Raw genomic sequence first — 20,264 nt, forward strand, 5'->3', positions numbered from 1 at the left:
ACTGCAATATGAGATTGGGAAATCTTGCAGCAGTGGTTTATTACTCAATTTGAATGTAGTATATTTTACAACCAAAATTGGTCTGCATGATGAAGTCATTTTGCTCAGGCAAAATCTGGACCTGTGTTAGGTTGAAATGTCACCAACAAAAGCTTAAGGGAGTTTTGACTGCAATGTGAGGTTACTTTTCTATTGTATCACCGTTGATTTGTTTGGCATTCAGCGCCTATCCCACGGAGGTTTTGTGGACGTGAATGCAACTATTCTTGCCACATACTACAACTGATCCCTGTAGTTAATGTATTTGAATGCTAAATTATTGATTATATACTGTAGAAATAGCTATTTTTGCCTTTAGTGATGGCAGTCAGCCCAGCTCTTAGTCCTAGTTCTTGACAGGATACTTCTACAACTAATAAACAAACTCCTGTCAGCCTTAGTTATACTTTTATTTATTAATGCTAGTGTAGCCCACTTCCATGCTAAATGTTAGCATGTTATTTGGTGTGGCAATGCTGATGAAATCCTATAAGTCCTATAGTCCTACTCTTTTGATTTAGGTAACAAAATGGCCTTTTCTGTGGCGCCTTTTTCAGGTCAAACTTTTAGTTGTAAGGACCTAAGAAAAACACAGCATTTTTAATTAATCCAACAGTTTGGTTTATATGGTGTGCATTTCAGTCTGACAGGGTCTCTAGTGTGGCTATTGATGTTTTGTCAATATACATTTTAAGAATTTAGTTGTTGCTTTTTCATTTAATAAATTTAAACTTCCACTTCATAAGCAAACAAACCTAATGTCGCGGATAATGGCATGTAAACTCAAGCTAATTTGTTGTTATCCTAGAGTGATTATGCAAGACACAGTAGTGCTAGGAATAAGAAATGAGACATCGGAAACAATTGAAACTTCAGAGAAGAGACTGGAGATTAGACTGCAGTAAGTCTATTCTTACTATTCTATTCTGTTGTATTAGTTAATGACATCAGGAAGAGCTGTGGAGTAGTGTGTCTGTCCTGTGATCTCGCATGCTTCATTATCTGTGCCTGAGTCTGTCCTTGTCTGTGCGCGAGTAATCACTCCTCTGATCTTACACAAGCATGTTTTCCATCAGCTTGTCTGCATGGCAGGAGTGACTGTGAACCCCCAAAATGTGTTGCTAAGCAGCCTCTCATGTTCTCAAGCTGGAGATCAATATTTTATTCTTGCTCAAAGAACAGACCGTTGCTATGGACGCAGTTCTCTTCATAGACTGGAGAGCATTTATATATTAATATTTTGTGTCTAAATATCCATGTAATAAGAAATTAACCCTGACAGAGTGATTCACTTCGGGGTCTTGAATCTTGAGTCACCCTGAAGCAAACACAGGAAAACGTTTTGTCATTAATAATTTTCCAGCATCTCAATCAGCTTTCTCACAGAGCACTTTGAGCTGAGTCGGATGCCCTCTTTGATGCAGTGAGTACTGTGCCAACCAGACTGTCAGCCTGCCATGTGTTGACAAGGGAGAGAGAGAGAGAGAGAGAGAGAGAGAGAGAGAGAGATAAAAGGGGGAGGAGAGAGAAAGCTCAAGGAAGCGAAACAGGGGGCAGGCGGGAAGCTCTCACACATCAAAGGCTACATGTACTACATGCATAGGAACCAACCTACAATGTAGAACACACGTGCACGCACACACACACACACACACACACACACACACACACACACACACACACACACACACAAAGAATCACTTATGCTAGCCCGACTGCTCAGTCATGGAAGCTGTTGCACCAGAAACAGGCAGACTGACAAATCAAACTAGCTGCTGTCAGCCGCCAACAGTTGCACATACTGTACTGTACTATACTGTACACACACACACACACACACACACACACACACACACACACACACACACACACACACACACACAGACACAGACGTAGGTTAGGTTAAAGCATAGTAGGGAAATCCATCCGTCAAACCCTGTAGACAAAGATTCAAGCATCTGTGTTTGTAATTGTCCACTTTTCTGAAGCGTCCTTGAGAAAGACACTGAAATCCTTTCAGCTCCGGGGCTGCCGCGCTGACTCATCTGGTATCGAAGGATCAATAAATACCATCACACACACACACACACACACACACACACACACACACACACACACACACACACACACACAGCTTTTACACATTTCTGCTGGGGCCGGTGACTCAATTACAGAGAAGTCAGCCAAGAGAAAGCAGAACATTTGGCCTGTTTTTCACTGATTATTTCCAGAGATGCTGTGTTCATTCTAACATTGTTGAATATAGTCGTTCTGCATCTATATACTGTATATATACACACACACTTGCTCTGTCTGCTAGAATGAGTGGAAGTAATACTTTAATGTGCATGCGTGTGTTTAATGTATATGCATGAAAGCTCAAGGGCTTGTAAACACATGTGGCTGCTTTCCATTTTAATAAGGAGTTGCTCTAGTTTCATTGTCTGCATGGGTTTTAGTTTCTAGCCTCTCTTCATGGTGTTTGTATTGCAGCCAATAACTGTTCTTATGCTTGCGTGTTTCCATTACTTGCAGTTTCTCCTTTTTCTTTTGTGTGCGAGCATGTTTCCACTCTCTGTTTGCTTTTGTGTGCTGTTGAGTCTTCCAGGGATTCCCCTTTGTATCAGTTTGGATCCTTTAAGCCTCTGGATAAATTACCCAGACCTGAATGAGTCATCTCAAAATGTAATTATGAGTGCTGGCAGTGGGAATCTTAATTGATGTTGGAAAGGAATAGGAAGGGAGTCTGTGCGAACGTGCGAGACAGGCAAACAAAAGGAGGAAGAATAAATTATATAACAAGCTACGGGAAAACAAATGAAACCGTTAACTGGGGCAGAATCCTTTATTATATTCTTAGTACACGTTTTACATGTTTTACACATGAAGTCTGAACAGTTTGTTGAATTGTATTGAGGATTTCTCAAGCTTTAAGGTTAGGCAACTGCATGTCATGGCACAGATGTGGTAAGAGTTCATTACCCTCATTGAGGCTGGGCGTTGCTCCCACATTGCTGTGAGATAAACGCTCAACAGTGTCAGTGTGAGAGAGTAAACTGAAAAGTTGTATGTGCCGGCATGTTTGCCAGAGGCAAGCGGGTGTGTCTGTGTATGTGCGTGTGCTTTGTGTTGTCTTCAGTCAGCCGTATTGGAAGTGGATGCAGCTCTGCAGGGCATGCAGATAGATCCATCCATCCATCTATCTTCCTGCTGTAAAACATTGCAGTGAACAAACATGCTGACATGAAGTGCAATCTGTAAATTCACAGATACATGCACACACACTCCAGCTGCGGCCTTTTATTTCCAAGTAACAATCCTGCAACTTCCGTCCTGCTCTTCCTCAGTTCTACAAATCTAATTACTTTGACAAAGAAATATTTCTTTCGCAATACTGTGGTAATGCTCTGTGAGCTCTTCTTTCTTTCTCTTCATGAGATTATTGTATTACTGCCTCGAGGTTTCTGTATTAGTCGTAGTACAACTGGTTTCTCAGTTTGCTGTTTGTGTTTTTTGCCCAAACACGTCAGCTGACAGAAAGGCTACATGAAAAGCTAAAAGACGGGACTTATGCCTCACACTGTCTACAACAGGTCACTGTCCACTCTGGAGACTTTTTTTCAAATATCTCAGTTTTTGGGTGTCAGAAATGACAGCTTAGTGTGGACGGGGGCCAAAAGGTGTAAAAAAAAAAAAAAAAAAAAAAAAAAAGTAAATGTAGTCTAGTCTAGGAGACCTCTATTTGAAGCCATGGCACGTTTCTAGAATGTAATTTACACCTTGATGCCAGAACATCGGGCACACTGGAAGTTGAGTCTGAACGTCACATTGTGGTTCATTACAAAATGGAGTTTGTATGCAGGTGTGTGTGATTGTTCAAAAACCATCAAATGCTTTGGTTCAGGTGTGATATTTCTGTTTATTAGCATTAGTTCACTTGTCACCTGGTTGAAACTAGTTTTTTTTCTCAAAAATGGCTTTTTTCAGTGCATAACAGTTTTATTGTTGACTCTGGTCATTTTAAGTATTTTACCACCAGGTTTTTGGTTTGATAAAATGGCGATAAAGTATTGAAACTTGAATCAAAACTTTCAGTAACACTCAGGTAGAGCTCTGATGGCAAGTAATCTGTAAGGTTTTTCAAATTCCAAGCATGTTTTTTTTGGTTGCGCAGCTAGTACTTTCTCCTGTGTGCACTGACGTAAAGGCGAGCTACTGTAACAAAGAGTTTCCCTTCGGGGATCAATAAATCTGATTCTGATTCTGATGTAACTGACACTTTGACTTCAGCCTGTTTTGACCCTTTTTGAACCAGTTCTGTTTGTAAAAGGGTTCTGGCATCTTTTCATATGTTGTGTTAGTCTCTTCTGCACCCTGCTGGCCAACAGGCACACAGCCACGTGGCGTGATGGCCTAAAAAAATTAAAACAATTTAGAGAACTTCATCCTTTAATCTCCTCAGAAAACATTTCAGAGAAATTCTGTTTTTTTCATTGTTTTATTGGTACTTCTCTACTACTTAAGTAAAGGATCTGAATACTTCTTCCACCACTGTCTGTGATTGAAATCTACATTATGTATAGTAACAGAAGCCTAATTCTCTTTCTTGTAATATGAAATATTGCATCCAACTGTTACTGCTCATATATGCTAATTTACCATATTTTCGTAATTTTATTTAGATTTCTGTGCACCATAAATCTAACGAAAACTCAATACAAAACAAACTAAGTATATCTCTTGTCAGTTTGATGAATGTCCAGCTACCTTCCTGCTGATAATATAATGAGTCCTTTAACCTTCCTCACATACTGTATATCTTATTTATAGTTTGCATCTTAGGTGTATTGTAATATTGGTGTTTTCTTCTGTCTGTCATGTAGTTCTGGCAGTTTGGCGAGTGGGTGGACGTGGTGATCGATGACCGGCTGCCAGTGAAGGATGGGAAGCTGCTGTTTGTCCACTCGGCAGAGGGAACCGAGTTCTGGAGCGCGCTGCTGGAAAAGGCCTACGCTAAGTAAGACTGACAGACAGACAGGGCTGCAAAGTTGAGATGTTAATGAACTTTTCAGAACGTCCAAATTTAAAATCATTTTTATGAATCATTTTAAAATAATCAGCAGATAATTTCCATGTTGGTTCTACATTTGGCTTCATTTTGGTGCCTTAAAGTGATCACTTGGATTATGTGTGACTATGTGTGACTATGCTAACATCCAGTATTGCTGTTGTGTTTGCAGCCTGTGTTGACACACTCTCATTTTTTACCATAGTGAGGTTAAAGTGAAGGTTCTTTCTTATTTATTGCACTTAACAGCTCATATTTATGGTGAATCCACCATGATGTAAAAATTACATAAAAATGGATCTGCTCAAGTTCCAGTCCTAGTCTCAACTCCCAGTCAGATGATGACAAGTTAAGGCTTATTGAAGACTAGCTGGTGGCAGGATTTTGTGCAAATGAATAACTGACAAATGAATAAAACAGCCTGTAACTTAACTGAGGTAAAGTTGAATAAATTTGTCTGAGGTGCAATTCCTAAACTGCACAAAGAAGCCTATGACCAGAGAGTTTCTGGTTCAAATCTCCAAACTAAATGTAGAAAATCTCTGTTAGGAACATGATTGATGACATCTGAACTCCTTACAGAGCTATTAAGCAATTTCAAACTCCAGCTGCTCCAGTGGACAGCTGTGGTTTCAGTTGTAAATTTGGTTAGCTGTAAAAGTGAAGCACAGCATTGGTCAAGTGTGTGCGTTAGAGGCTGACATTTTTCCGGGAATCCTGTGGGTCACAGGATTCCTGTGGGATTCCCACAGGATGGGAGTCAATTTCACTATTCATTACGGGACTGGGACAGGACAGGAAAAAAGTCAACGGGAGCGGGAGGGACGGGAATCATAGGTCCATTTTTATATATAAATATGCAATTCTAATATGAAAAACGCTATTTTCTGATTTAAAAAAAAAAAAATCGAGAACGGGATGAGACGGCATTCTTCCGGGCTCGGGACAGGACAGGAATTTTTTTTAACTCTGTCATGGGATTGGGACTAGAAAGGAGTATTTTTGTGGGAGTGGGATGGTACAGGAGTGAAAATCCACTCCTCTGTCACCCTCTAGTGTGCATGCCAAGTTAAGTGGGCTGCCCACTGAGAGAACAGAGAAGAAACAGGAATACTGTGATTTATGCATTGTTACACTTGCTCTGTTCGTCTGTAGATACGTGTTCATATATGGTAGTTTTTGGTAGTTTTCCCCCTAACAACAGGTCTTTTGACTGCATAGTTTATATATAAACATTGACATTCATATGCATGCAGTATTTTTGTCATTCATTCTGTGTTAGGCGTCCATTTAAGGCCTGATCATATACCCAATAATTCTGTATGTACTCTTCGAATGATTTTAAATCCACATTAATGTCTTGTTGTGTCCCAGGTTGAACGGCTGTTATGAGGCTCTGTCAGGCGGCAGCACATCAGAGGGCTTTGAGGACTTTACAGGCGGCGTGACGGAGATGTACGACCTGAATAAAGCCCCCTCCGACCTCTTCAGCATCATCCGCAGGGCCATAGACAGAGGATCACTGCTCGGCTGCTCCATAGACGTCAGTACTGCAACACAATACTGCACAAATGGGAATTTATCACAGATGGTTCCTTCTTTTTAAAGCGACTATAATCGATTATTAACAATGTGTTAAATGACAATGTACAAACAATGTGAAACGGGTTGCTTGTAGTGACGGACAGAGATTTAGAGAGAAATTATAGAGTCCATCCTGTATTCCCGTTTACATTTTTTCTTTCAACAATATCATCAGTGTTGCTTAACATAAAAACACAGGACTCTCCTGGATAATGTAACAATCATATATGTTTACGTTAGGACCATCAGTTTCAATTATTCCAACCTCGTTTCTGAGAAATCTAGCCATCATTTTGGAATGGTGAACTGCTCTAAATATTACAATACCCATGAGCCTCAGCCACTGCTGGCATGGAGAAGAATCCACTCCTCAGAGGCACAAATCAGAGCGGTAACGAATTCAAAACGTTTTGTTGTTGCAGTTGTTAACGAAACGCTGCGCCATAGTTGCTGAATTCAACCAAAGTTGGCCCCAAAATTAAAAGTGAACTGATTTAATCTGCAAATTATAAAATAAGCTCGGTGATTGGATGTTTCTTTCCTAAATGCACCTTGGGAGTCGTGGTTAACTTCTCCTCCGAACTTTTTATGTACACACGTTTATATCATCTACTTTTTTTACATCAAAGAACCAGATATTTTCTAACGTGGTTGTTAATATTTTGGACTGATGATTTGAGCTCAAGAGTTTCTTGCCGATCCAACCTGTGGAAGTGCTCCAACTGTGAGTCACCTAACTTTGTCTATGGGAAAAAGAACCAGGAGCGCCCAAAATATCTCCTCCCACTTCACAACTCTGTTGTTTACTGTTTTAGTTCACTCTCACCGTTCTCATAGCATAATTTTCGGCTGCAGCAGGCAGTAAAATATTTCAGCAATAAAAGCCCTAAAAACACACTGTACACTACCTACTCAGCACCAAACGGTGGAGACACACAGTTCGTGACTAGCTGGTGAAGAGACAGATATTTCTCTCAAAAGTTGGTATAGACCAGAGCCAACAGAGCTAAAAGAGAGTGAATATTGGACTCGCCAGGTGGCCAGAAACACAACTCCAAATGTATGATAATGTTACTTAGTAAACGCTGGATGTATAAATACGCAACCTTTTGCTAACAAGTTCATCATATCAACTCAAAAGGTGATGATATGTCAGTGTTGTGTTCACAAGTTGTGGTCAAAATAATCTGTTATTGCAGGTTTGATTAGTTTCTAAGGTGCTGGTAGGCAGATTTTACTTACCTTTGGACAGAGCCAGGCTAGCTGTTTTCCCCTGTTTGCACTCTTTGTGCTTCAAATATTAACCCTGTACAATACAGTGCTGAAATGATTACTTGATCAATTGACTCATTAAATAACAATTTTAAAGTAGTAAAACTACTCAAAATATTCTGTTCCAGCTTCTCAAATGTGAAGATTTGCTTGCTTTTTCTGCCTTATATTGTTGTAAATTATTGAGAACTTTGTTTGTAGGACTTTATAAGCAGTTGAAGACATAGCTGTGGTTTCTGTTAACTTGTAATGGACACTTCAGCTAGTGTTTTTTAAACTTAAAAAAACTTTAAATCGAGAAAATACTTTCATTATCAGTTGATTTAATAGTGAAAATAGTAAGTTGTAGTGCTTACACACTTGTTATAGAACAAACAGGTGATTGCAAAGTTTATAATGTACGACTATGGCTTACTGACTGACACAAACTTTTGCTTGACCCCTCTAAGGGGAGGTCAAAGGTCAGAGTCAGCTGTAGACCAGCATCTGCGGAGCCATACGTGCAGACTTTGGAAGTCCAAAAGGAGGATTTTCATACAGGGATGGGGTGGTGGGCTCAGGGATACCAGACGTATTCAAATTACAGTAACATCAGACAGTATACTGTCATATTTTACAGAAAGTACATTTAATGTACTATTACCTATTTAGTTAGAAAAGAGAATTGTTGTTATGCAGTCTCATTGAGGAGACTGTAAATAGGACAGTTTGAGTGAAAGGCTGCTGTAATGGTAGAAAAATGTGAGAAATGTGATCTGGGAGGACACCGGGAGAGGGCAGTTACAGTAAGATTGGGAAACTTGTGGCAAAAGGGTTGGAAGTGGCAGGAGTTCAGTGTAGTTCTCAAGTACACTTTAGTGAAGAGGATGTTTGTAGAGAGACGGGACTGAACTCTGTCTGTCTGTCTTGTTGACGGACATTTTCTGTAATGAGTATGCCTGCCTGTGCTGCTCAGTTTGGGTAGGAAGAAGTGCCAATGCATCTTATCTGGTAGCAAAACATAAAAGAAGACAAATACCAAAGATGAAAAATGACCTGTGAGTCAAAGACCTTTCTGCACAAGAGATGCAGAAATAGATGAAGAAATAGTAAAATATTAATATTAACATCATCTCGCTAATGGAGTTCTCGCTCTGTGAAGTTCGTTGGTGTTAAGACGGTGACTGTGACCCACTGCCTGTAGATGTCACTAACCCTGTCACATGTGGAGCTACTACATGCAGATACTTTTCCCCATGTCTGTCACTGTCATCCTGATTTTGTGAATCGTGTTGTAGACGTCAGTGACCTCTGTTTTACTCCATTCTGTCATCCTCAGATCACCAGCTCGGTAGACATGGAGGCCGTCACGTTCAAGAAGCTGGTGAAGGGACACGCCTACTCTCTGACTGGTGTGGATGAGGTGAGCGGTAATGAAGCACGATTGTGGATCAGTGGCATGACTTGTTTGACTGCAGCAACCCCAAAGACTAGATAAATGATGAGTCAACATACTAAAGTCTTTATAAGGCCAGTGTAGCAAAAGGAGTGGATAATTGAGATGGGTAATGTTTCGTTTATAGTTTATTTAATATATCTATTTGACATTTATTTAACCAGGAACGTCTCTTAATTTTTAAATCTCTTTTAAGAGGGACCCAAAATGGCAGCACAGTTATTTCAGATCCAACAATTTCAGAAATATGAAGTGTAAGAAATGGAGGAAAACATAAAATCACTGGTGAATTCTCAAGTCAACTATTCATGACTATTAACATGAGTAAATAGAAATTATTTCTAACCTCTATCTACTGAAAGGAAACTTTAAGGATCCTTTAGAGTAAATATGGGCCAAGAGAGCTGTAAAATGGATCTGATACGCAATTTATCAGCAAAAACTAAAGCCACACATTAAAACAATTCCGTTTGCCCATTTCGGCTCTTAAAATGTTCATGACTTTAAGTTGAAGATGTCACATGTTATATAAGTTACAGTGTTTGTAATTTATGCAATGTGTTTGGGTACAGGAATGCACTGTAGCTCAGTTTTATCTGCCTGGAATCATCTAAAGATTAATTAGCTGGTTCGAAAGTTAACTAAAATGAAAACAGGTAGACCAAAAACAGATACTACAGTTCTAGAAGGCCCTCTATTACTGTTTAGACTGCAGTATGTGCAGTATGTGGGTAAAATATATCATATATCATGCCCACAATATATCATATATCATAATGAAGATGTATTTCAGTAACTTAGTGAATAAAAGTTTAGTTAAACTAAATATCACAAGGTGCAAACATTACCTGCTGCTAGTTTGTAAAGAACCAAAAGATTTGGGAACATGTGCAAAGCAAAACAAATAATGACCAGCCTCTGTGGTATAGTATGAAAGTTCCCTTTTTCAGTTTAGTTAAGTTTTAGTAGCTGTTGGATCCAAACTACAGTGCATTTTTACTTCCACAAGGATAGATTGAAGCCCAACCTGTCATGCTGTATTCACTGAGCAACAGAAATCATTGTTCTGCAACATCTTCCTCTGTAATAGTGAACTCTAATTTCATTGTCACACGATTAATGAAGACCAGCTGAAGTCAGAAGATTGTTGTGATCCGTATTTTCCTGTTTTATAACAGATATTCATTTGATTCAAATGGAGGGGCTGATTTCTCCATTTATTATGTTGTGTTTTACTGTGACAATTAATTTCACACTACCTTACAGTAGATACACATGACACATGTGTGCAGTGTGTTTGTGAAACCCACTAACACCATGCGATGGAACCAGTTAAGCAGTGACAAAGTGTGAATGTCAAGTGGTGTTTCTTCGGCCTTAGGTGATGTACAGAGGAAGTCTGACCAAGCTGGTTCGCATCAGGAACCCCTGGGGGGAAGTGGAATGGACCGGAGCCTGGAGCGACAAGTACGATTTTACTTTACACTTATTACATTACAATTGTGGCATTAAATGGCAACCCATGATGGGGAAAAAACACACATTTCCTAATTTCTTACCAGTGATTGAGACAGTAGTAAGTAGGATTTAAATGCTCTTTCAGGAAATTTTCACCCTGATTAAAACTCTGTTCTGGGGGAAAATGTAAGTCTTAAATTATTTTTTATTTCACTTTTACCTCATATTTTCATAATGTATCTTGTACACAGGTTTACAAACAGTTTGTACATGTATTCATAGCCTGTGAAATTGGTTCCCAAAGCCATTACCACCCACTCTGATCCCAAAGACTCCCAGAAAGAAAAAATAAAGAAAAAACAGTGGGGGAAGGGGCTCAGCTGTCCTCAGCATTGGGCAGAAGAGTCAGACAGAGTGGAGAACTGGGTGGGATAATACATACATACATAATATCATAGTTATGAAAGTAAAAATACCAGACATTTTTTCCCACTGCCAACATTATGTCACAGTCCAACTGAGCGTTTTCAACACTTCACACATTCAAATGGGCATGAAGCTTTCCCTTTTGAATGTCAGTGCAAAGAATCTGAAACTTTGCTGATTTAAAGATAAAAAAACATGTACATAACTTCATTTATTCTGGGGTTTCAAGGAACCTTTAACTGAAAAACAAATGTTTCCGCCTTAAAAGAGAAAGTCATTTACCCAGTACAGTTGCGAAGGCTGACACTCTCTGCAGTTGGTTGCACTTACCTGAAAAGCTTAACTGTCATTCCCATCAGCCTCAGCTGCACTTTGTGTACTGTGCTAATTAGTAAATGTTAGCATGCTAACACTCTAAACTAAGATGGTGAACATGGTAACCAAAATACCTGCTGAACATCAACATGTTAGCATTGTCATTGTGAGCATCTGAGCATGGTGATGCTAGCATTTAGCTCAAAGCACTGCTGTGCCTACGTATAGCCTCACAGAGCCACTAGCGTGTCTGTAGACTCTTAGTTTTGTTGAGCAAGAAATCCGGTTGACAGAGTCATTAAATAACAGGTAGAAGAAAAGGAAATAGACTGGGTGATCAGGAGGGAAATTGGAGAAGTGAGAAAGCTGCTTTAAGACAAAATGTCTTATATAAAAGAAACACTACAATTGGGAAATTCTCAAGATAAACCACATGGACTGGGTGAAAAAAACAAAAAGATTTTTGCAAAATTTGCCTCAGGTCTGGTGTCTATAACCTCATCACTTGCTTTGTGTTAACTTATGTTTGTACAGTCATCTCTTTTCTTTGTGAAATCCTCAGCTCCAGAGAGTGGGACAGTGTGGATCCCTCCGTCAAAAGTCGGCTACAAAAACGCAGCGAGGACGGTGAATTCTGGTGAGTCCTCGTGTGCATGTGGACTCTCATCATTAGTTGTGTGAAAGCAAGTATTTTTGCCTTTTGACAGCTGACAGAAAATTACCTGATGTGACTACACTGATTAGGACATGGCCATGAATGCAACTCGAAGACTTTTCTACCCTATGTGATTTAAATTACATTTTTTAAAGAGGGTTTTACCGATTATATGAATAACTTTGTATGTTTTGTGTCATCTTTTTATTTCAGATGCCAAACACACATTATCAAACTATAACTTTAATTTTGAGCCAACAGAGCTGTAAATATGATTGGATACCTCAAAGACAACACACTACTAACACTAGAACGTGTTAGACTCACTCTGTGCTTTTACACTGCACTGTCTCTGTTTCCCTTTGTAATGTCTGTTTGATATATTGATGTTCTCAGCAGCAAACTGTGTATGTTTGAAATGTCAGTATAATTTTTCATCTGTACTGAAACAAGTTTCAACTCTTGGACTTTGTGATGGAAAAATAACATTGACTTCATAGTGTATCTATTTCTGTCTCTCAGGATGTCGTTCAGTGACTTCCTGCGCGAGTTCAGCCGTCTGGAGCTCTGCAACCTGACGGCTGACGCCCTGCAGAACAACCAGCTGAAGAAATGGAGCTCATCGCTCTATCAGGGAGAGTGGAGGAAGGGCAGCACTGCTGGAGGCTGCAGGAACTTCCCAGGTATGAAGTGATGAAAGGGAGGAATGAGGGGGGAAACTGTAAGGTAGCAAGTGGATGGGTGGAAGAAACATGTTTAAATGAAAAGAGAGAAATTGAGGCATGATATATGATATATTTTACCCAGAACACACTCTAATTTCATTTTCTTTGTACAAGTTGGAGATTAATTCTTCTTTTTAAACGTCCAATGCGCCCCAGACTTTCTCCTACCACTGACTAAACCAGTTGTAGGATCACACGATGTTGTTGAACTGAGACACTGAATACAGCTTTTACTTTGAAATGAAATAAACAAGGAGGTGTAGAAGGAGGGAGGGAGGGAGGATTTGGATGAATTTACTAAAGGAATGTGAACCAGTGACTCCCATTTACACAGTAACTAACTGAATAATGGCCTGTTTTAATATACATTTTGGAAATGCCCCCTCATGACTGAAGACACGCATGGAATTGGAGTCTGTTTTCTTGAACACAAATGTGTTATTATTTTTTATACTAATGATAAAAACACAATTTTAACAATGGATTTGTGGAACTACTGAAATATTACTGACAACCTCTCCAGCTGCAATGAGACTTTTATTGGTCTTCACCGTTCAGTATTTATTATAGATAAGATATAATGTTGAGTCATTCTGAGTCTGATTACTGAATACCAAATTAAAGCTAAAAAAAAAGAGACAATCTGATTTTTTCAACTCTTCTTCTCAGCAACCTTTTGGCTGAACCCTCAGTTCAAGATTGCGCTGCAGCACCCAGATTCTCCCGACCAATCAGACTGCAGCTTCCTGGTTGGCCTCATGCAGAAGGACCGCAGGAAGAAACGGCGGGAGGGTAAAGACATGGAGACCATCGGGTTTGCAGTCTATGAGGTCAGCTGCAGCCCAACAAACACTGCTTGTAAAATCTTGAAAGCAACTTAAAGTCAAGTTGTAGCCTTTTCCACTGCAGGAACTTAATATCCTGTAACCTGGGGGTTCTCATAACTTTTAAGAATCTTGTGAGGCTTTGCTACTTAATTCTCCCTTGTATTTCACTGTATTTTACAACTCAGGACATTTCTACTACAATATATACCATTAAATAGGCTACAGAAGGAACAATTATTATGTGCTATTTGATACACGAGTGAATTAAGTGGTTGTGGGACAGACAACAATGTAAAAGAAGTGACACTGATATTGCTATTGATTTTCTTACATGTTTGTTACAGTAGACGTTTTTGCTGAATCCAGGACCTGCAACATCCAGCTTGTCAAACGACTTTAAGTCGAGCACACATTTTCATCCATTAAAAAAAAAATCTTTTTGTTAAGTATTTTTGGGAGGATTCTATGCCTTTATTAGACAGTAGAGAGGTTACAGGAAATGAGGGGAGAAAGAGGAGGGGAACCACAAGCAGCAAAAGGTTCACAACTCCAATTTGGAACCTCCGCACCTTAAATCTTCAGGCTACCAGGGCGCCCAAATGTCTCTGTAATACTGTTTTATCTTTAAAGATTTTTGCCTGCACTGTTTTGTTTTATGTTGTATACCCATGTCTGCCAGACATCAGAAGTTTTGTTTGTTGTAGTCATCCTTGTTGTGATCTGCCTGACCAGTCACAATCGACAGTGCTGCCGGCAAATATATCAGGAACTTGCATTTAGGAAATGCTAAAATTTTGCTCGCTTTTTTCCAAAGGGAGCAGAAAAAAGCGAAAACAAAAGCAGTACCTGTGACATCATGTTACATTGTTTAGTTAGATTCCTGCAGTGGAAAAGGGCTATTCTTGTCTCAGTTTGTCTGTTTATTATATTTCATGATGTGATGTTTCAGGATTCACAGATTCTTCTTTTATTTATTATTTATTTCCTGTCTTTTTGTATTCCTGATCACGTCCATCATGGTAATAATCTCATCTCTCTCTCTCTCTGTCTCTCTCTCTCTATCCTTTGCAGGTTCCAAGTGAGGTATGCATGTTACTTCTTTCCACTCTTCTCTTGTGATTCAAGAACATCCTAATAGTTGTGAAATGCCATCCAGACATTGTGAAATGCAAACATAATGGGATTAACTTAGAAGTTTGAGTAGAAGAGTTTTGGAAAGATAAGAAGTAACTCTCTCCCCTCTCAGTTTGCAGGCAGCTCAGGGGTCCACCTGAAGCGAGATTTTTTCCTCACCCACGCCTCCAGTGCTCGCTCAGAGCTCTTCATCAACCTGAGGGAGGTCAGCTCCAGGTTGCGGCTGCCAGTCGGGGAATACATCATTGTCCCCTCCACCTTCGAGCCGGCCAAAGAGGCTGACTTTGTCCTCAGGGTTTTCTCTGAGAAGCCCGCCAACTCTGAGTGAGTGGCTAGAACAGAGTGTGAGGGATATGGGAGGAGGTAGAGAAGAAGCTTTCATTAATCTGAATTCATCCTTACAAGTCTTTTTTTCTATATATTCTTAACATCTACAAGATGTTTTTCATAATTATTCTATTTAATAAAATTCTTGGTAAAGTGTTCGTCAAAACCAAAAGCCAGTGCCATTATACCTGTTGAAGGCCAGTGTTACTCAGTAGTGTCAGTGTAATAATGTCTTATTCTGCATAAATGCAAAGAATACAATGAATGTGCAGTACAAAACAGGAAGAAATTCTAAAATGAGCCAAAGGAAAAATCATGTTTGAAAAAGTAATGTATAAAGAAATACTTGAAGAACATTACGATGTAAGAAATTATACATTTTAAAATAAGCAACTAAGTAATTTGAAGTACTTCTTCTTCCAATGTCAGGGAGCTTGATGATGACGTTGCAGCAGATCTTCCGCCAGAGGTGAGAGGATGAAACACGACAACTAAACTACAACACCTGATCATTAATGATGTGCGGAAAGAAACCAAAAGTGTACTTAAAATGTGACTGTTTGTGTTTCAGACTCAGCTAAATGAGAGCCAGATCGACGCTGGCTTCAAGAGTCTCTTCAGACAGCTGGCAGGGCCGGTAAGCACGCTTGGCAGGAAGTGGAGAAGTGGCTCGGAGAAATGGTTCATGTTATACACAGTCATATTTTCTATTATTTGACCTTCTCTGTTTGTGCCAACAGGACATGGAGATCAGTATCACAGAGCTGCAAACCATATTGAACAGGATCATCAGCAAACGTTAGTAACAGCTGTAATCACTCTCAACTGGGCTTGTGTTTTGCTCATAATAGAATAGAATTAGTTTCACAAGTATTTAAATTAAATAAAATCAATATAGAGTGTTAAATCTGTTATCTTTCTTTCTAATGCTAACAGATAAAGACCTGAAGACAGACGGCTTCACACAAGAAGCTTGTCGCGGTATGATAAGCCTCATGGACGTATCCTTGAAATAGCATTAAAATATCATTTCAGCATAAATATTATCAGGGAACAGGCTTGATAGATTCTTTGGATTCCTTAAAAGGGAACTCCTTTGATTTGGCATTACACTTCTCATGATGGACATTTAAAAAAAAAAAGTATCAAAATCGACACAGCAGAACCAGAGTTGTCGCCTTACTCATTCCTCGCATTCTTCTTCCTTGTCAAAACCTGGTTCCTACGTTACCCACAATGCAACTCAGCCACAGATAAATGCAACTGAGGAGCGGGCTACAGAGGTCTGGTAACTAGACTAACTCCACACCTCTAGATTTTTTTCATTTTCAAACTTGTCTTCAGCCCCAACCGATACTGACTCAAGTGACATCAGTTGAAGCAATTTATCAGACTTCGCGCAGCAACAACTTTTTTGCACATATGCAGACCTGTAAACAGACTTTGATTAATTTGTCTTACCTGTATTATTGTGTATTATATTTTGATTGCTTAGTACTTCTATTCCTGTGTGCATTGACGTGAAAGTGAGCAGCTGTAACAAGAGTTTCAATAAAGTATTTCTGATTCTGATGTGCACAATCAGTGGAGTTCCCCTTCAAAGCTGGCTGCTTGTAATATTATTTTTTTTAAAAATTACGTTTATTCTGTTGTACATGTGGATCAGATGAAAGTCACTGTTGTGCCTTAACTTCTCATCTCAGACGGACGGAAGTGGAAAACTGGGCCTGACAGAGTTCCATGTACTCTGGGAAAAGATTAAACGATACCTGGTGAGATTGAACACCAATGATAAATAGTATTGATTCTGCTTCATGGTACTTTAGTCAGCCTGTTGTTTATGTTGACGTTTGGCCAGTGGACTGTTTTTTTTATTTTCTTGTTTGCTGTCTAAATACTTGTTTCTTTCCATTCTTCATTTTCTGTTTCTCTTCTTTCTGTCTGTTATTTGTCTGTCTGTTTGTGTCACCATGCCAGACTATATTCAGGGAGTTTGACGTGGACAAATCGGGCACCATGAGCTCCTATGAGATGAGGATGGCTCTTAAATCTGCAGGTACTGTTCCTTTTTATTTCAATACAAGAAAAAGAAAAGAAAAACACAAGAGTCAGAGGCATTTTCACTCTTCTTTGCACGTTTAGAGAGTGTTCCCTGCTGGGTTATGGGTTAAACATCTTTTTCTCACGCCTTTCATTGTTGTTTTGTGAAACGTATTGTTCCTCTTGTGGTCTAATTTTTTGTTCTCTCTCCTTCAGGTTTCACGCTGACCAACCATTTGTTCCAGCTGATCATCCTGCGCTACTCTGAGGCCGACATGTCTATCGACTTTGATAACTTTGTCACCTGTCTGGTCAGACTGGAGACCATGCACAGTGAGTCCCAATACTGCACATTTTCAGTGTCTTTAAAGGATCAGTTCACCTACTTGTCATCCCATTTCAGTCACAATGAATGAATCTAAGTGTTTTGTTAAAAATGTGAAACTTATCACGTGACTTCACCACAAAAAAAGGTCAGACCCTGAACAATACCATTTGTAACTGAAAATAAATAATAATACAATACATGTCTACGGGTTGCTGTCATGTGTTACACTCGTAAAATAAGTGATTCTCTTTGTTTCTGTCTCTGCAGAAACCTTTCGGACCATGGACACAAATAACTCCAAATCCATAACCCTCAACTTCACCCAGGTATGGCTACACATTTCTGTGAACATAAAAGCTGTCAAATACCCAAACAATAGATTTGCTTTTCATACAGATTTCATCTACTTTTGTACTGAAACACCATTTTTTCCCCATATTTTTTTAATATTTACTTACATTTTCTGTGCATGAACTACCTATGATTTATTCAGAATTAGCATTCGCTGATTCACATGCTCTGTGTTCTACAGTGGATTACCCTGACCATGTTTGCCTAGAGATGAGTGGACTCCTCTGTAACTGTTGCACTGCATCCTGCTGCAGCTCCAGGCCCTGTATGCATTGTGTCAGAAGTGCCTTTTTTCTGCTCCAGTTCTTCCTCTCCTCTACGCAGCTCGCTGCTGAGGCCCTCTGATGCTTAAAGACTGTAAATTCATCTTTGTAGTGCCTGTTGGAAACATGTGCCAATCCTTTATTTCTCTGTTATTTGACTATGTTGTTCTGTTTTGCCAACAGAAGGAAGCTCACTTCTCGTGGCCTGGCAGTCAACTCTGCCGTAGCACTGACTGTGAGCTAGGCAGAACGTTTTTAGTTATACAAACATTTCTTGGAGGCAGAGCTAGTCTGGGGGCAGAATCGTTTTTTCATTACCTTTTAGAATAAACCGTTTTTATCTACAAAGGGAGCGGGTCCCCTGCCACAGAGGCCGCCATGTTGCACCGCCATGTTTCTACAGAAGCCCAGAACGAACAAACCAAATACTGGCTCTAGATAACCATTAGCATTTTTTTGAGTTTCGCGACCACTGTAGTTTCTTCTACATGCTTGGAAGGGGAGGCGAGGGAGGCGAGCGGTATTCAAATGGTTGCAAACTGTGATTTCACCACTAGATGCGACTAAATCCTACGCACTGGACCTTTAAGTAGTCACATGAATTGATAAATTGACTAATAAACAATTAATGAACACAAAATGCACAAAGATTCTGCTGTCATCTCAGGAGTTAGCTATCAATGATTACTCATTAATGATTACTCTTTATCATAAAATGTATACATAATAAGCACTAGGCTGTAAGGGATACGTCTGCATGGCTACATTCATCTGCAGAGGGAAAATAATACTTCTGATTAAATCAATTAATTGATACGTGAAAAACATCCTGTGGCTAGTCCACCAAAAGTTAATGTTCTTGAGGACAACCTGACAATCTGCAGAACGCTCTGTCCAGAGCTTATTTTTTGTAAAAATGGGAGATGTTTGAAGTTAATTCTGCTGTCAGTTATCAGTCTTAGTGCCAGATGTGGTCGATGTGGAGAGCTGTTAAGTGTGTCCACTTGTTCTTCAGCCTACTCTTTAATGCCCTACATTCAGCGCATATGAATGTGCAATATGTATCTCTACTATCTCTGCCTTTGTAGCGACGTTGCCGGTTTGGTACTTTCTGTTTACATCTTGTGCCAACTTTGCTTTCACCTTAGCATCAAGGGTCCACTCATAAAGCTTTACTGGACCCTGCAGTGCAGAGACAATGGTGGCGGGCTGTATCATAGAGAATGTGTTGAGTTATATTTCTTTAAAACTAATCTTGTTTAGCTTTAAGACATACCTGCTTATAATTATGCATGGCACCTTTTACTGACTAGATTTCATAGTGGTTTAAAAAAGGAATGTGTTAGCCTTGTTTAATCTAGCCTTTCAAAGGAAACAAAGAACATGTCAGCACTTCAGTTGACGGTAAACAATTATGCAAGATGAATGGATATGTTGGATGCATGCATTGTGAAATGTGATGTGTTTTCTGCCTGCCTAATTTCTGTTCAACCAGGGGAGCAAGTGTTTTATTTGAAGAGTTGTATTCCAAAATAACATGTCACTTTTGGGAAAAAAAGACTTCAAAAGCCTTTAAGTATGGAGGATGTACATATAAAGTGTCGTAATTTTCTTATCAAGCCAAGAGACGACCTGCAAGTGTTTCAAATACCAAAATAGTTTGTTCTGCCAATTATTTTTTTCCAGTTTGTCTTTTTGTAAATGGAGGAATTGAACTTATTACTTACATTTATCCGGCAATGCTAGCATTCTTGTCTAAGCCAATGCTTATATAACATTACTTGATGTTTACAGCAGTAACATTCTGGGTCCCTTTGGACCCATTCATCATGCAATACATTGGTTTACTGTGTAGTGTCTCTGTAAAACTTCCATACACACTTTGAAAATAAACATGGAGATTTTCATGAGTCTGAGTTTGTCAATTTATATTTGCTTTGAATCTATAAATCAAGTCTAAGACAATTTTTATGGTTGTGATGAGTAATTAAAATGAGGGGGAAAGGCTCCCCTCCAC

The 20,264-nt window shown here is 39.4% G+C and overlaps 1 protein-coding gene across 3 annotated transcripts in view; it reads left to right on the plus strand.

Moving 5' to 3' along the window:
* capn1 (calpain 1) overlaps positions 1–20,157 on the plus strand; it is a 34,249-nt gene extending 14,092 nt beyond the window's left edge. For all 3 annotated transcript variants that reach the window (XM_044182955.1, XM_044182954.1, XM_044182953.1), the window contains 18 exons: positions 4,923–5,056; positions 6,482–6,650; positions 9,282–9,365; positions 10,780–10,865; positions 12,160–12,234; positions 12,775–12,935; positions 13,647–13,807; positions 14,876–14,887; positions 15,051–15,262; positions 15,695–15,734; positions 15,837–15,902; positions 16,006–16,063; positions 16,202–16,266; positions 16,969–17,037; positions 17,243–17,321; positions 17,522–17,638; positions 17,901–17,959; positions 18,166–20,157. In XM_044182955.1, coding sequence (XP_044038890.1) covers positions 4,923–5,056; positions 6,482–6,650; positions 9,282–9,365; positions 10,780–10,865; positions 12,160–12,234; positions 12,775–12,935; positions 13,647–13,807; positions 14,876–14,887; positions 15,051–15,262; positions 15,695–15,734; positions 15,837–15,902; positions 16,006–16,063; positions 16,202–16,266; positions 16,969–17,037; positions 17,243–17,321; positions 17,522–17,638; positions 17,901–17,959; positions 18,166–18,192 — 1,674 coding nt within the window. In that variant the 3' untranslated portion in view covers positions 18,193–20,157. The remainder of the gene's footprint in view (positions 1–4,922; positions 5,057–6,481; positions 6,651–9,281; positions 9,366–10,779; positions 10,866–12,159; positions 12,235–12,774; positions 12,936–13,646; positions 13,808–14,875; positions 14,888–15,050; positions 15,263–15,694; positions 15,735–15,836; positions 15,903–16,005; positions 16,064–16,201; positions 16,267–16,968; positions 17,038–17,242; positions 17,322–17,521; positions 17,639–17,900; positions 17,960–18,165) is intronic.
* Positions 20,158–20,264: the final 107 nt, after the last annotated feature.

The sequence above is a fragment of the Siniperca chuatsi genome, linkage group LG22 (genome assembly GCF_020085105.1).
Source record: "Siniperca chuatsi isolate FFG_IHB_CAS linkage group LG22, ASM2008510v1, whole genome shotgun sequence".
Classification (NCBI taxonomy): Eukaryota; Metazoa; Chordata; class Actinopteri; order Centrarchiformes; family Sinipercidae; genus Siniperca; species Siniperca chuatsi.